The sequence below is a fragment of the Tupaia chinensis genome, unplaced genomic scaffold (assembly GCF_000334495.1).
Source record: "Tupaia chinensis unplaced genomic scaffold, TupChi_1.0 Scaffold000316_1, whole genome shotgun sequence".
Lineage (NCBI taxonomy): Eukaryota > Metazoa > Chordata > Mammalia > Scandentia > Tupaiidae > Tupaia > Tupaia belangeri.
In genome coordinates, this window is record NW_006159809.1 from 9279578 (window position 1) to 9294561 (window position 14984).

Here is a 14984-nt window from a genome sequence, read left to right on the forward strand (position 1 = left end):
ACAAATGTCATGCCTCTCTATTTTTTCTGCTGATATCCTTCTCTATATTCTTTCCTTCCCCACCCCTGTCCTCCATTCCACACTATTTTCAGTGTCCATAATTATTTTTGCTAATTTTATATCCTCTAATATTTCAATCTCTACCATAGAGTGTGGGTAGTAGGAATATATTAAGTGGATACATACAATATCTTTCTTTCATAGCCTGCTTGCTTCACTCAGCAATAAATCTTCCATATTTGACCACTTTTTATCAAATTCCAGGGTCTTTTTTTATGGCTGAATAATATTTCATAGAGTATATGTGCCACACATTTTCAATCCATTCAAGTTCTGCTTTTTCTTAAGTATGCTTGCTTTCTGCCAGTTAACCTGCTTTTCAAATGCTGTTGTCATGCTGAATCTGTTAGGAGCAGCAGATAGAACATCCTAAGCACATGACTGAAAAGAATATGTCCAAATGGAAGCACAAAAGAAGCTGGGGCTCTGTTATTTGTCTTCATAATTAGTCCCTCCTTAAGGGGTGAGAAAACTAAATATCAACTCTGAACTTACTGGATACTCAAACCATAGATCCTCTCTGGGTTACTCTGGGAGAAGGAGCAACCCTGAACTGAACAAAATAAAGCAACCAGGATGCTAGAAGAACTGGCTTGTCTACAGAAGATGGTCCATGAATACAAGCAGCCATGACCCAGGATACAAGTGTGCCAACAGAGGCTTCAGAGGGAGCTTGGTGAGGCTTATAGACAGGGTTCCATATCCTATAGTATTTCCCTCATGGTCATTTACTATGACATGTCACATAGACTTATTCATTCATCTGAAGTAGATATAAATACAATTTATTTACTCGGAGCTCCAAGGATTAGAATACATGGACCCAAATATTTTACTAGACAATGAGCGAATTGAGTGAGTTCAACTATTATTAGCTCAAGCATAATAAATACAAATTGGTGAACTGATAAAATAATGAGACTTCTAGCAATGGTAAGTAACTTACATCAAGTAACCCATTTGCCAACACAATTACAAACCTGGGCAAGATATGAAAAATAGTCATTTGAAGGCACTGGAATGACCCCAAACTGGCAGAAACTAAAAACAATATGATCTTGGGAAAACATGCTCACTCATCTATTACTTGTCTATTGAAAAAAAAAAAGCCAACTGATGTATTAATCTCAATTCTCCATCTCCCTATTTTCCTTAATCAGTTTAATTAGCAGTTAAAAAAACCTCTTAATTTTAGGAAAGATATTCCTTCAGTGCCCAAAGATTACTTATGATTGGTCTAAATCGGTAATTTTCTACTGAGGTATAATTCCCATGACTCAAAATACTTGATGATGTCTTAGTCCACTTTCTGTTGTTGTAATAGAGTACCTGAGACTGTATAATTTATAAAGAGGTTTATTTAGCTCACAGTTACTGAGACTGAGAAGTTCAAGACTGGGCAACCATATCTGTTGAGGGTTTCATTCTATGGTATCAGATGGCTGGAGCAGGAGGAAAGGAGACATAACATGAAGGAGGGGTGCCTTGCTTTTAACAACCCATGCTCCTGAGAACTAATACAGTATCAAGAGAAAAGCATTAATACATTTTAACAACCTAACCATGTCTTGCAGATCCCACCTCTCAATACCACCACAATGGAAGTCAAATTTCAACCTGAGTTTTGAGAGAAAAATTATACTCAACCACAGCAGTGAGGCTTAGTGACATTTTTGGCTGTCCCAAGTGGAGGGTAGAGACCAAATATTCTGCTAAATATCTTACAATGCACAGAAGAGATCCTTCAACAAAATATTTCCTGGCCCCAAAGTCAGTAGTGCCAAGGTTGGGAAAGCCTGGATTAAATCAGTGTTTTCGGCCCAGCCATGAAGTATGTACTGGTGAAATGCTGCTACTCTTCAGTCTGGGGTCACTGGGGAGGCCCAGGTTCAATGTTTGGCATACTGTCAAAAGTCAGGTATAGTGACACACACCTGTAGCACCAGCTACTTGTGAAACTGAGGTAGGAGGATAGCAGCACAGCAAGATCCTGTGTTTAGAAAACCAAACAAAGAAAAACTTGCTTCATTTAAAAAATAAGGTAACACCATTTTTCTAAGTCTGAATTTGGTCCATGGTGGCCAATGAGATGTTCTGGCCAATTAGATAGAAGTGGAAGACTGTTAAATGGAGCTTCCAGGAAAGACTGTTTTTCTTGCTGCAGAGGAACAAACTCATCTGGCTTGAATCTGTCTCTTGCCCTTTTTTATTGTCCTCTTTTAATGAGGATTTGATGATGAGGTCAGGAGATGTATCAGTCATTTGGGGACTATGAGGTAACAATCCCAGGAAAGAAGAGCCACAATGCCTGATTGCATTATTCTGGAGCTGCACCAGTCAGGACTGTAAATATCTTCTTCTGGGCTTACATGACACAGATTGATCTCTGTTTCGTCACACTGACTGGGTTCTCCCTATTTGCATTTGAAAGCATTCCTTACAGATACACCCGAAAGAGGGTCCAGTTTGTCCAATAAGTGCTTATTAGAACTGGACCACCCCTTTTCTTACCCCTGAAGCCCCTTTGGAAATTCCAGGCTCATTACGTTCCTACACAACTGCTGCAGAAACCTGATACTGTGGACTATGCATAGAATGGCTAGAGGTAAGTGTGGTTTACAGCCACTATCCAGCTCTGCTTGGCCCACTGTTCCTTCTGTTAGTCCAGACATCGTCCTCAGGGCTCCCTTAATTCCAAGCAAGTTGTCTGAGGTGGCCACCAGTCTGATGCTAAGAAGTCAGAATGAATTTAGGAACTGAATCATGTGTTTCTTAGGGTTTGGGGTCTAGGTCTACCCTACTTTAAGATAATTCCATTTCCTGGGACCAGCAGTTAGCATAATGGCTATGTCGCTGAACTCCCACGTAGTCGACCGCGGAACCAAACAAAGAAAAACTTGCTTCATTTAAAAAATAAGGTAACACCATTTTTCTAAGTCTGAATTTGGTCCATGGTGGCCAATGAGATGTTCTGGCCAATTAGATAGAAGTGGAAGACTGTTAAATGGAGCTTCCAGGAAAGACTGTTTTTCTTGCTGCAGAGGAACAAACTCATCTGGCTTGAATCTGTCTCTTGCCCTTTTTTATTGTCCTCTTTTAATGAGGATTTGATGATGAGGTCAGGAGATGTATCAGTCATTTGGGGACTATGAGGTAACAATCCCAGGAAAGAAGAGCCACAATGCCTGATTGCATTATTCTGGAGCTGCACCAGTCAGGACTGTAAATATCTTCTTCTGGGCTTACATGACACAGATTGATCTCTGTTTCGTCACACTGACTGGGTTCTCCCTATTTGCATTTGAAAGCATTCCTTACAGATACACCCGAAAGAGGGTCCAGTTTGTCCAATAAGTGCTTATTAGAACTGGACCACCCCTTTTCTTACCCCTGAAGCCCCTTTGGAAATTCCAGGCTCATTACGTTCCTACACAACTGCTGCAGAAACCTGATACTGTGGACTATGCATAGAATGGCTAGAGGTAAGTGTGGTTTACAGCCACTATCCAGCTCTGCTTGGCCCACTGTTCCTTCTGTTAGTCCAGACATCGTCCTCAGGGCTCCCTTAATTCCAAGCAAGTTGTCTGAGGTGGCCACCAGTCTGATGCTAAGAAGTCAGAATGAATTTAGGAACTGAATCATGTGTTTCTTAGGGTTTGGGGTCTAGGTCTACCCTACTTTAAGATAATTCCATTTCCTGGGACCAGCAGTTAGCATAATGGCTATGTCGCTGAACTCCCACGTAGTCGACCGCGGTTCAAGTCCCAGACCCGGTGGCTTAAAACTCACGCTGGGCGCGTGTGCGTGCGTGCTCAAGATCCTGAGAGAAGAATGGAGGAGAAGGGATTGCAGCATGGCCAGCCCCCCTGGGAGGTGATTTCTTGCTTTCTGTCTCTCTGTCTCTCTCTGTCTGGCGAGCGCAAGTGCCCTATAGCAAAAACCTCTAAAAAAAAAAAAAAGATAATTCCCTTTCCTCATCCTACTTTTAACCATTAAGAAAGGTTCTTTGGCTGCACCAGAAGTCCTTTTCCCACTCATGGTATAGCATATGACTTCAGGAAGGGACACCCCAAGAATTTAACTCTCACCACCTCTGACAATACAGCCTACCCTTCTGCCATTCCTTTGTTATACTCATAAGGGCATGGCCTCAGGTACACAAAGCCTGGCCAATGGCCAACCATCCAGTCCTCTTGTTAGTAACTGTTGGTAGCCTCACTTTCCCCCTGAATGATCCAAGCTATTCACCACCTTAGGGAGAATCCTGACATATGATCCTGCCCCTTTCAGTCTGAAGTTGACTCCCACCCTAAGGGACCTGCCAGGGTGTATTGGATTTCTGCTGAGAGAGTCTTAGCATATTTCACTACTGCCCTTCTCCTCTCCCTTGGGGCAGGGATAGAGGTTGGGCAATACCTAGGAGTGGAATAAAGGAACTTCCTGGGTTGTAGAGAAAGTTCTGCATCCCCTCTGTGTGATGGCTACATGGATGTATGATGTGAAAATATAATGAGCCTAATGAGCTGTGTACAGAAATTCTCATCTGTGGTTTATTGTATGTCTTACTTCACTAAAATGTTAATGCATTGTAATAATATAAAATACAACTGAATACAAAGGAGGCCCACCTAGTTCACAACAGTCTTAGGAGACACTGAAGTTGGCCCTTGCAGTGGCCCACAGCAGCCCTGAAAGGCTCCTGCTCTAGCTGCATGATGCCTGGGATTAGGCCAGAGGACATGGCACTGTGATCCTTCTTAGGGGCTGAGGGGAGTGTGGGCCATGGTCAGCTCCAGCTCTGCTGACTGTGGACAGCTGGGCTACTGTCAGTGAGAAAACATCACACAGACTGATGTGGACCTAGTCAGTAACTGCTGAGACAGAGGGTAAGCTATAGGGATAGGTGCACCACCCAGGCAGGAAGCAGGACTAGGACAAGCAACTTAATCCGGGGAGGGCAAGGGACACTGCCTCTGATCCTCTGGGAAATGAAGAGCATGGGGTAGGCAAGAACCAGAGAAGGAACACTGAGTTGCTGCCTCCTGGCTTACCAGCCTGCCCACACCCACACGGGTGAGCTTGGGGCCAGTATTTGTCCCTGAGGCTGCAGAGTGGATGTGAGAGTTAGGAGTGCCACTGTCTAGGGTGGTAGGGGCCAGTGAAGGGAAAGACATCTTACTCCAGGAAGCCTGTCAATTGAGAGTTACACTTTAAGACTGGAAAATCTCATCCCTGTCTTGGTAATCTATCTCTGAGAAAAGATCCTTGGTCAGGGATGGATTTTTTCAGGAAATCTCAGAGATTTACTGGAGGGAGAGTTATGGACTGTTCCCAGTTGCAATTTAGATACTACATAGGGCCTTCTGGAAGCCTTCAAGTGTGTGTTTGCAGAGGGTCCAAGGATTCTGCTAGGGGAGATTTCATGCTCAACAAAGAGAGAGCTGGGTCACTTCCTAATGCAGCAAGAGATTCTGGGCAGGGTCACTCCAGCCACACTGTGATATCTTATGCTCAGATTTGTTTCCAGGCCAGTCCCCAGTGGACCTGTGCTCAAAACCCCAAGGTGGTAGGAGGGGACCATGAGTAAAAACAACTGAAGTCACAGAACAGAAAAGCCCTTTTTCACTAGTTTCTCTAAGAAACTAGGGCATATGTGAATAATTGTGATGCCAAAGAGAGGTGTGTCATTTTGTGTTGGGTGTAGAGGGTCTGTGCTCTTCTGGACTCTTAGGCTTCCCAGAACAGCAGCAAAAATCAGTGTCTTCCCCACACACAGTACTCAGTGGAAGGGCAGCAGTAATGGAGATGGGTCAGTCAAAGGCTCTGGGGGCTTTGGGTGCCCGATCCCTTCTCCCAGCTCTGCAAGGCAGCATTGGAGATGGCCTATGTCGATGATAGGGGCTGCCCCAAGAGAGAGAGAAAAGAGGGAAATGAAAGATTTCTCTACTTGAAAGATTGCTGGCCTAATTCTTGGGTCGCTTTTGTGTACTCCCAATGAGATTAGAGAATTATTAACAATAGTTGGACTTAACAAGAAGCTCATATTCTTTGACCATAAACAGAAGACATCTGTTACTTATGTTTCTGTGATCTGATTTTAAACAGAAGGCTAGTGGTCTTGATAAACATGTATGTGTAGGTCAAGGCAGTGGTTTGAGATTAAAATATGGTTAATTTCATTGAGTACTGGATTAGAGTATCTCTAAAGATAAACATCAACAATGCTCATGAGTACGGTGGTAATATGTTGATTTTAAAAAGTTAATATATTTATTTATATCATGAGCTAGAGAGACAGAGACAGAGAGAGAGAGAAATATAGAGAGCATCCCAACAAGGTCCTTATGCTGCAATCTACTCCCAGCCTTTAGCCAGTCCTGGATCTTGGGCAAATATATTCCTACTGTTCTCAGGGAGGTCTCTAGACTTGAATTGGGAACTTTCTCATGTGCAGTTGCCTTGCAGAATATTATACTTTACTGCTGCACCACCATTTGGATCCTTGAATGATTTTTTTTTTCCCTTGTCAGCCTAACTCCCTAAGGACTGAAATCCTGGTCCATGCATCAGGGTTCTTTATAAGAACCTGTATTCTCTAAGGTCTAGAGAGTCATTGCAACTCTGTCTCAGGAAAGAGCTATCAGAGCCTAGTCAATGACAGTCAAATGTGACAATGTACATCAGGAGGGCAGCAGAACTTAACTCTAGAGTTTCTGGGGGACACCAGTCCAGCTGGCAGAGTGAGTATATACAGGGATGGTAACAGAGACAAGCATGATGAGGGGGTGAGGATCTTGCAGCCTCCAAGAAGCAATGGGAATGTTACAAAAATTGGATGGATCCTGGAGGTTATGGGAAATTCAGAAGCAGCTGAAACCAGAAGTTCAGGAGGAGAGACTGGCATCAGAGAGGCCAGGAGGCAGCAGGCCTCCTCAGCATCACACCAGGCTCAGGAACAAGGAGCTGGGCATCTGTAACAGGGTCTTAACCATGTGTAACGAGGCAGAGACTAGTTTCCAGGACTGGATGCAAAGGTTAAGGTTAGGTGTCAGGGACAAGGTAGACACAGGCCAGAGATGGATTGACAATCATGACGATTTAACTCTGGGGATGCACTGAGTTGGCACTGGGGGCCAAACCCTGTCATGTGATTCTCTCTGAACCTTGTGTTGACCAAACCTCAGTATGTCACATGTGATACTTCCATCCAGAAAGTAGTTATGTACATATCTACACTTGCCTTATCCTCAACAAGCCACACGTTAAGTGCAAAGTCTCTGGCTGCCCAAGCATACCCTATGTAAGCCTAGTTAAAGGTTTATCTTGGCTTTTCCTATGCAACAGCCTCTCATTCCTGACTATAAGTAGTCATGCTGCACCCCAGCTCTGGCCCCTTATTGGAGCTGGTGCTCAGCAACCTCATCACCCGGAGCCCTCCTTTTCCATGTCCATGTGCCACACAGTGCCCCCCCACAATATTTTTGGACTTTTGTGTCTGTGTCTCCAACACTCCTTCCCTTTATTCTTGTTCCTAAGGTGAGGGAAGTCAGGGATGTTCTTTATGGTTTTTGTAGGCCTAGCTCTGTCCCTTTTAGCTGTAGGAATGGACAATTAAAGGAGTGCTAAGAATCTAGGTCCTTTTTTCATTTCTAAAAGAGAGAAGTGCCTGGGAATCACCACTAAGGTGTCCAGATCAGTTGCAAATGAAAGTTCACTTGGATCTGTCTTAGGGACCTTCACGCTACAGCACTAATACGCAAGAGAGAGATGTTGTCTCAGAACTGTCAGTTAAGTCCTCTAGCTAGTGTCTTTGTTCATTTTCCATTTATTTATTTATCGAAAAAAATTCTTAATGGATTCCTCAAGGGGTATGCCAAAGACAGCCCTTAGAAATGAGTTGCCCTGGGAGAGATGCCTCTCCTTGTACAGTGCTGTCATGTGATGTCCAGGGCCACCTGTGGTTGAAAATGCCAAGAGAAGACAGTGCAGGTTGGGAGGGCCTGTATGCTAGACCAGTGAGGCAAGAAACTTTATTGTTCTAACCCGGAGGAAGAAAGTGTGCTGAGTTTTCCAGACACAGAGCTGAGAATTGGGTCAAAAGACAGAAGGGAGAGGACTGAAATGAGTGACTTCTCAAAGGCAGAGGTAGTATGGTCCCTGAGCACTGACCCCAGGCCAGGAAGGTCCATTCTCCACATTGCCAACCTGGAGGTTCACAGCCCCTGGATCTCACCACAGATGGAGAGCCTAATGAAGGACAGGAGCTGGACTTGAGAACAGGAGTCGGGGTCAATTGCCAGGGCAGTACCTTTAAGAGGAAAGAGAAGCATTTTAAAAGAAAAATAAATAAGTAAAATGTAAAGATCACTTTAAGGGCCCAAAGTAAAATGGAAATAGTGAGTTGCACCTAAATTAGATGTGGTACTCAGGACAGCTCTACTAGCTAGAGTTTGGGACTGAAATAGAAGATCCACTGCTCCTCTGCCCTACAATGATTTGTTCCATACCTCCTCTTTTTATTTCTTTGATTGACCCCTAATCATTCTCCTTAATCCTTCAGCCCCTTAATATCTCTGTTTTCTGGCTAAATCTTCCAGTTATGAAGAAACCTTGTTTGTCAGGTTAACTTTAGGAAGACACAACTGACTAGCAACAGTCAAATGGGAAAAACTTCCTGGTTATGTCCAATGAGCAGGCAGGTCTTGAGGTTCTATTGGGTAGCTTTCCAAGCCAGTCATTACTGACTCTGATTGCATCCCCAGCTACTGTGATGTTTCTTTCCCAGGGGTAGTCTATAACTATTAGGGTCTTGCCTTCAAAACTGTGGACATCTTGAGAAAGAGCAGAACTGAAGAACCCAAAACGAAGGGGTCTGAGTCTTATACATCTGGGCAGAGAGTGATGAGGTCAGGTGAGGGTATGCACTCACTGGCAAATCCCACTGTTAAGAAAACTGACCTTGACTTTCTGGTAAAGCTAAGTTAACTCTGTTCTCCATTTGTAATGAACTCCAGTATCAGGAAATCATTTCTGCATCCTATTCTTATGCTTAGTTACAAAGGCATGGAATAAACCTGAACACGGTCATTTAAAAATTGCTCATGGCAGAAAAATCATGTAGTTCCTTTGGACTCACCCATCGTCTTGGGTTTCTAGTTAAGTTGTTAACACACCTTCTTTTTGTTGTTGGGCAAAGTAGGTGGGGACCCCTCTGCATATGTCCTCGATGGGCATTCCAAACTGGCCTAAGTTCTTGACTCGGATGGGTAAAACAGTGTAGGTCAGACCATGTGTGGATGGGCAGGGCTTGAAAGTCTGGAAGATACAGCATATTGAATGGTGAGGCAGCACACAGAGGCAATACAGACAGGGAGGAGAAACGGATTCCTGGGGCTCTGGCCCACAGATACGTGATGACAGTGCAAGTGTACGGCACAATTGACAAAAATAGCTGTGACGCCAAACTTGCCCTTGAGACTGGTCTCTAACAACAATATCCTATCTGGCCACAGGGTGGTGACATTACTCTGAAAAAAAAAATCTGTGCCATTGTTCTGGTGGCTTTTCTTGGGCTATTCCTTTCACTCATTACAACTTCACAACTTATCCAACTTTCAATGTTTTCTCTTCTCTAATGATACTTTAGAAGAGTTTTAAACTATTTTTGTGCTTTTACTTTGTTTTTATTCATCAACTCAAATAAGTAAGGATAGTTTTGATTTCTGTCTTTAAAAAATAATGATAAGCTGCTTTTTTTCCCCCGTGAGACTCGAAGTATATTATTTTCCCCCCAAGAGTCAGAAAAATCATCTTTGAATATGATGTCCTGTGTATGTTGTAACCATTTGACAGCAGATTTCAATGATCTGCCAAGGACTTCTTGCTGGTTTTTAACTTACTGGATTGCCATTGGCAAGAGAGCTGCCTCTTCAGTACTGGGCTTAATTTCAACTAAAGGCAATATGCCTGTATGTGTCTGGGGGTGGGCAGGGGAGGAGAGAAAGTGGGAGGATGTGACCACTCTACTGATTCACTCTAATGTTTATATTCAACAATTCATATTCCAGAATACATCAGAATGAGGACATCTCATGGAATTATCAATGATTTGACTTGAATGGGTTATTAACGGGACCCGGTCCTTTGAATGATGATGAGATTTCAAGGGCCTTAAGAACAAGCATGAAATAATCCCCCCCAATTCCCTTGAAAAGCATTGTCCTAGGGAACCAGCAGTTAGCGTAATGGCTATGTCACTGGACTCCCACGTAGTCGACCGCGGTTCGCGTCCCGGACCCGGTGGCTTAAAACTCATGCCAGGCGCGTGTGCGTGCGTGCCCAAGATCCCGAGAGGAGAATGGAGGAGAAGGGATTGCAGCATGGCCAGCCCCCCTGGGAGGTGATTTCTTGCTTTCTGTCTCTCTGTCTCTCTCTGTCTGTCTGGCGAGCGCATGCACCGTATAGCAAAAACCTCTTCAAAAAAAAAAAAATAATAAATTTTAGAGTTGTTCAACTATAACCAAAGTCCAATTTTAGAATGTTTATATCACTCAAAAAGTCCCTGGTGGCACACTTTTCTCCCAACCACAAAACTCACTTGTTTATTATTTGCCTTTTCTGACATTTCACATAAATGGAATGATAATGATAAAAGACAGAAAAAGAGTATAAGAATCTGTTCCTCCCTTAAATTGCTTGGTTTGTTCACTGCTGGACTCTGAAATTTTATTTATATTTTCACATGTCAAGATATCTTTTGCTTGAGAACCAGCAGTTAGTGTAATGGCCATGTCGTTGGACTCCCACATAGTCGACCGCGGTTCACGTCCCAGACCCGGTGGCTTAAAACTCACACCGGGCTTGTATGCGTGTGTGCCCAAGATCCCGAGAGGAGAATGGAGGAGAAGGGATTGTGGCGTGACCATCTCCCCTGGGGGGTGATTTCTCACTTTCTGTCTCTATGTCTCTCTCTGTCTGTCTGGCAAGTGCATGCACCCTTAGTGAAAACCTCTCAAAAAAATAAAAAAGATATCTTTTTCTTTAAAATCAAGCAGATAATTACAATACAGTATTTTTCAGCCATAACCAAAATAACCTCTTTAAAAGAGTTGGTTTTTGTTTAGCATTAGAAAGTCTTATTAAAGGAAGATAACTTGACTTTTGCTAGAACATTTTGTCCCATCCATTTAGGGGGAGCGAAGCCACCTAAAAAAAAAACCCCTTAAAAAAAAAAAAAAAAAAAAAAAAAAAAAAAGCATTGTCCTAGGATGTTGGGTGCAGAATTGCAGGACACCAAACAGGGAGGTCTTACTTACCTGCTTGCCCAAGGCCTTGCTAATGTCATTTATCGTTGGGAAGACCACTTGATCCATCTTGGCCAGGACACAGGCCATCTTGCTGAACAGCTTAGCTGCCAAAAGGGCCTTAAAGCAACACAGCAGAAATGTGTCACTCACTTAGAAGTAATGGAGAGACACCTGCTCCATCAGGAGCTGGCACATGGCTATTATGACTGAGACATAGCACACCCCAGCAGAGCGTTACCCTGGGCACAGAGTGAAGGTCAGCATTAGGACTGGCAGCTCTACAATTCCCAAGGGCTCCCTAGCACTGTGCTCTGCTGCTGGCAAGAGAAGGAACCACCCCTCCCCCAGGGTATTCTACAACCACTAATGGACAGGAGGGGGCTGTGGGTAACAGGTTGACTGGAAGATCTGCCACTCAACAGCCATCACAGCCCTCAATGGTCTCTGCAACCCTCAATCTCTTCATCTGTAAAGCAGGAATAGTCGCTCTCCATGACATTGTAGAGAAAATGTGAGAGCTGATGCAAGTCACAGAGTGCTTTCAGAATGCATGGGCTTTTAGAAGCATGTGTATGCATGCTCCACATCTCAAGAGAATGGAGAAAAGGAGGAGAGGGATTGTAGTGTGACCACATCTCTTAGATTGGGGGTGCTTTCTCCCCACCACCGGTATCTCTCTGATGAGTATATGAGTTCTCTGGCAATTAAAAAATTTAGAGTCAAGGCATAATAACTTCTATGGTACATATTGATCACAAGAAATGGGGGCTTTTTAGATGGTCTTTGGTGGCCATGTGAAGTCAGTATGTCAATATGTCACAGGAACATAAGGGGATGTGGGCCCCCTCTAGACTATGAAAGGTCTTCCTACATTCTCTGGCTCAAAAATAAGTCATTGTAACACAGGAAAGCTGATCCCTTACTTAAAAACATGAATTCCCATGCAGGGCTTAAACCTAGAGAAGGCAGGTAGAGACAGTGTCTTCTTCTCTGGAAAAGCATAGGCTACATTTTGGATCAGACAAGGCTTTTCTTGGGCGTTGTAATGAATTCATGACACATCTTACATTCTTGTAGTCCAAGATTCCAGCCCATTCACTCAAAACATTGTTGTCTTGGATCCTGACCATACCGTGGAAGGCATCGACACGGATGGTTTGGGTCCCAACAGAGCCACTCAGAAGATGGGTGTCACTGATGTTCTGGAGAAAATCATGTAACAATGAGCAAAGTTGAAAATCTAGAGTTCCTACTTTGCCCAAATCTTATATTTAAGTGGTGCTCATAAGAATTAGAGAGAGGTCACACTTGATTATCACCTACTAAATACTTCTGATAAAAGAAGACCCTTAGTGCTGTCACTCACCATCAAAGCCAGAGATGGGGTTAGGAGGAACATCACGAGGACGGAAGATGCAATCTAAAATGGAAGCAGATATCAGTACAACTGCCACGGAGCCTCGGGTGAACTCAGCATTGTGAGCACAAAACCTTGCTGAAACTGAGACTTCTTAAAATGGTCTATGACTTTCATCATCCATCCTGCCCTTGGGGCCCCAGCATGCATCAGGAGACTGGATTAACATGGCTGACATGGGCTGTACTGGCTGCTCAGGAGGCAAAGCTTTAGCATCTACTCGAGGGCTCCTTTGGTTTTGCTCTTTATTTCCTGTGGACCATGTGGCTAAGTATTAGGTGACCTAATAACCATTTGATCTACACATAGAGACAGGGCCATCCTGGGCCAAATTGTAAAATAAGTGATAATTTAGGTTTCCAGGTCTAATTTTTCTACATTTTCCTCGCTCCTTCAAGTAATGCTGGTCCATTCTCTTCTCCCTCTGGAAGCTGATAACCCTCTGATTTCCTTTACTCTAGATTCTCCTACCTTGCCTGAAAATAGAAGACCATGCACTGCTTATTTCAACCTTATTTTGATTTAGATTGTACCCAAATGAGACTAGTTCTTGAAATATTTGTAGGTAATCAGTTACTCCTTGCCTGTTGAAAATATGTCAGACTTCAAAGAGTAAGTGAAAGAGAATAGGCAGGGACAGGAATAGGCTAGGATAAGAAAGCATGACAAGGAGCCATTCCCACATCCCGTAGTCCATTATCTGTTCTACTTCAGCCTCATTCAGCCCAAGTGCACTCATTGTAAGCTGGCATTGACAGGAACTCCCCTTCTCCTTCATCCCCGCAATATCTCATGCAATATTCTACTTGCAATGACAACAATAAAAGCCTGGTTAATCTTCAAAGGAAGAGAAAATAGCTACTCTAGAAGCAACAATCACAGTGTGATAAGGTTAATCAAGGAGACACAGGAGATACAAAGAGTAACTCCATTTTATTAAACTACCAGAGTTGGTGCCATGTATTAAATACATCCAAAGCTTTCATTCACTGGCAAGTTGTAAATAGGACAAATCTAGGAAGAGAGGACTCTAAAATATAAATATCTTTCAGACCCCCATAATGATTCTTGAAATTTAAGAAGTTAGTTTTAGTTCCTTTGCAAAACACCATTCTTTCAGTATTACAAAATAGAGAAGCTTGCAAACAGAGAGGTTATGGGTAAAATTAATATTTTGAAATTTGGATTTAATCTGAAGAATTCATTGGGAAGAAAGAGAGAAAGAGAGAGAACTGCTTCTTGTCTATTTTGATTCTGAGATCATAATTTCCTACATTTGAAATTGGAAAACATACTTACGAGGCGTTTCATGTTGACTATTCTTTAGACTCTGTGCAACTGTGTGCATAATAGAACTTCCTATGTTCCTTTTATTTGCTAAATCTGGTTTATATAGTCCTAGACTTCCAGTTATTGCCACGATAAAGGACTCTGGGGAAGTTAACCATACTATTCAGGAGGAAACTAGGCAAGTTTATGTAATCATAGTTATCACTTTTCTTTAACTACACCTGAGTACTTCCCCTTTATCCTTATATCTCCACTGGTTCCAAGACAAACATGACACATGAACGAGTCTTTGTGGGTTGGCATGCCTATGACCTTAATGACCAAGGGAAGGATTACAAGCAGTAGATCCCCAAATGACCCTGATATAAAATCAATGAACTCATTGTTTCTACTTCTCAATTCCTGAACAGTTCTTTAGTAACTGGGGGGAGGGGGGGTAGTTGAAAGAACCCTCAAGGAGCCAAAAGAGACCATTTAAACTACAAAATTAGATGAATTGAAAAGCGATCTAGTCCTGCTCTTCAACCAAAACCAACATCACCTGGTTGACTGTGAACTGTCTTCTGCCTGCCCACCCATGAAACTGGCTTCATTTCACCCCTTCAGATATCCACCTCAGGTGATGCTGCTGATACTGTGATATTTTGTTCTTCATGGCTTGTCTTACTTCTTCAAGATTTCATTGTATAAAGGACCCTCTGACCAGTCCTGGGATCCCTGAGACATAAGGAAGCTATTGCCATCATATGACGAGTCAAACACCCATTGATATTTTCATGCATTATCTTATTTTTTTCTCATGCTCTGGTGATGACCCATCTACCTGGATCGAATTCCAGAAGCCCAGAACCAAACAGGTATTTCTTCTCAAAGAAGATGAACTGTCTAGGTGAGCCTGACACTGGAGGGAG

At 43.1% G+C, this 14984-nt stretch overlaps 1 protein-coding gene across 1 annotated transcript; it reads right to left on the bottom strand.

The window, feature by feature from the left end:
• Positions 1-8063: 8063 nt before the first annotated feature.
• On the bottom strand, positions 8064-14164 carry LOC102497544 (gastrokine-3). Its single transcript, XM_006151325.2, has 6 exons — positions 14083-14164; positions 12733-12786; positions 12434-12568; positions 11376-11483; positions 9234-9375; positions 8064-8368 (listed from the first exon to the last, which is right to left on the bottom strand). Exons 1-6 carry the CDS (start codon positions 14092-14094, stop codon positions 8274-8276), a joined length of 546 nt encoding a protein of 181 aa, XP_006151387.1. The 5' UTR covers positions 14095-14164; the 3' UTR covers positions 8064-8273.
• Between the last annotated feature and the right edge of the window lie 820 nt (positions 14165-14984).

Bases quoted from the DNA above. Each gene is read 5' to 3' on its own strand.
- LOC102497544 (XM_006151325.2), bottom strand. The intron at 9,376-11,375 runs GTAAGTAAGACC...TGTATCTTCCAG, and splicing joins GCAAGGCCTTGGGCAAGCAG to ACTTTCAAGCCCTGCCCATC. The intron at 8,369-9,233 runs GTGTGTTAACAA...TTCCTCTTAAAG, and splicing joins TGCCCAACAACAAAAAGAAG to GTACTGCCCTGGCAATTGAC.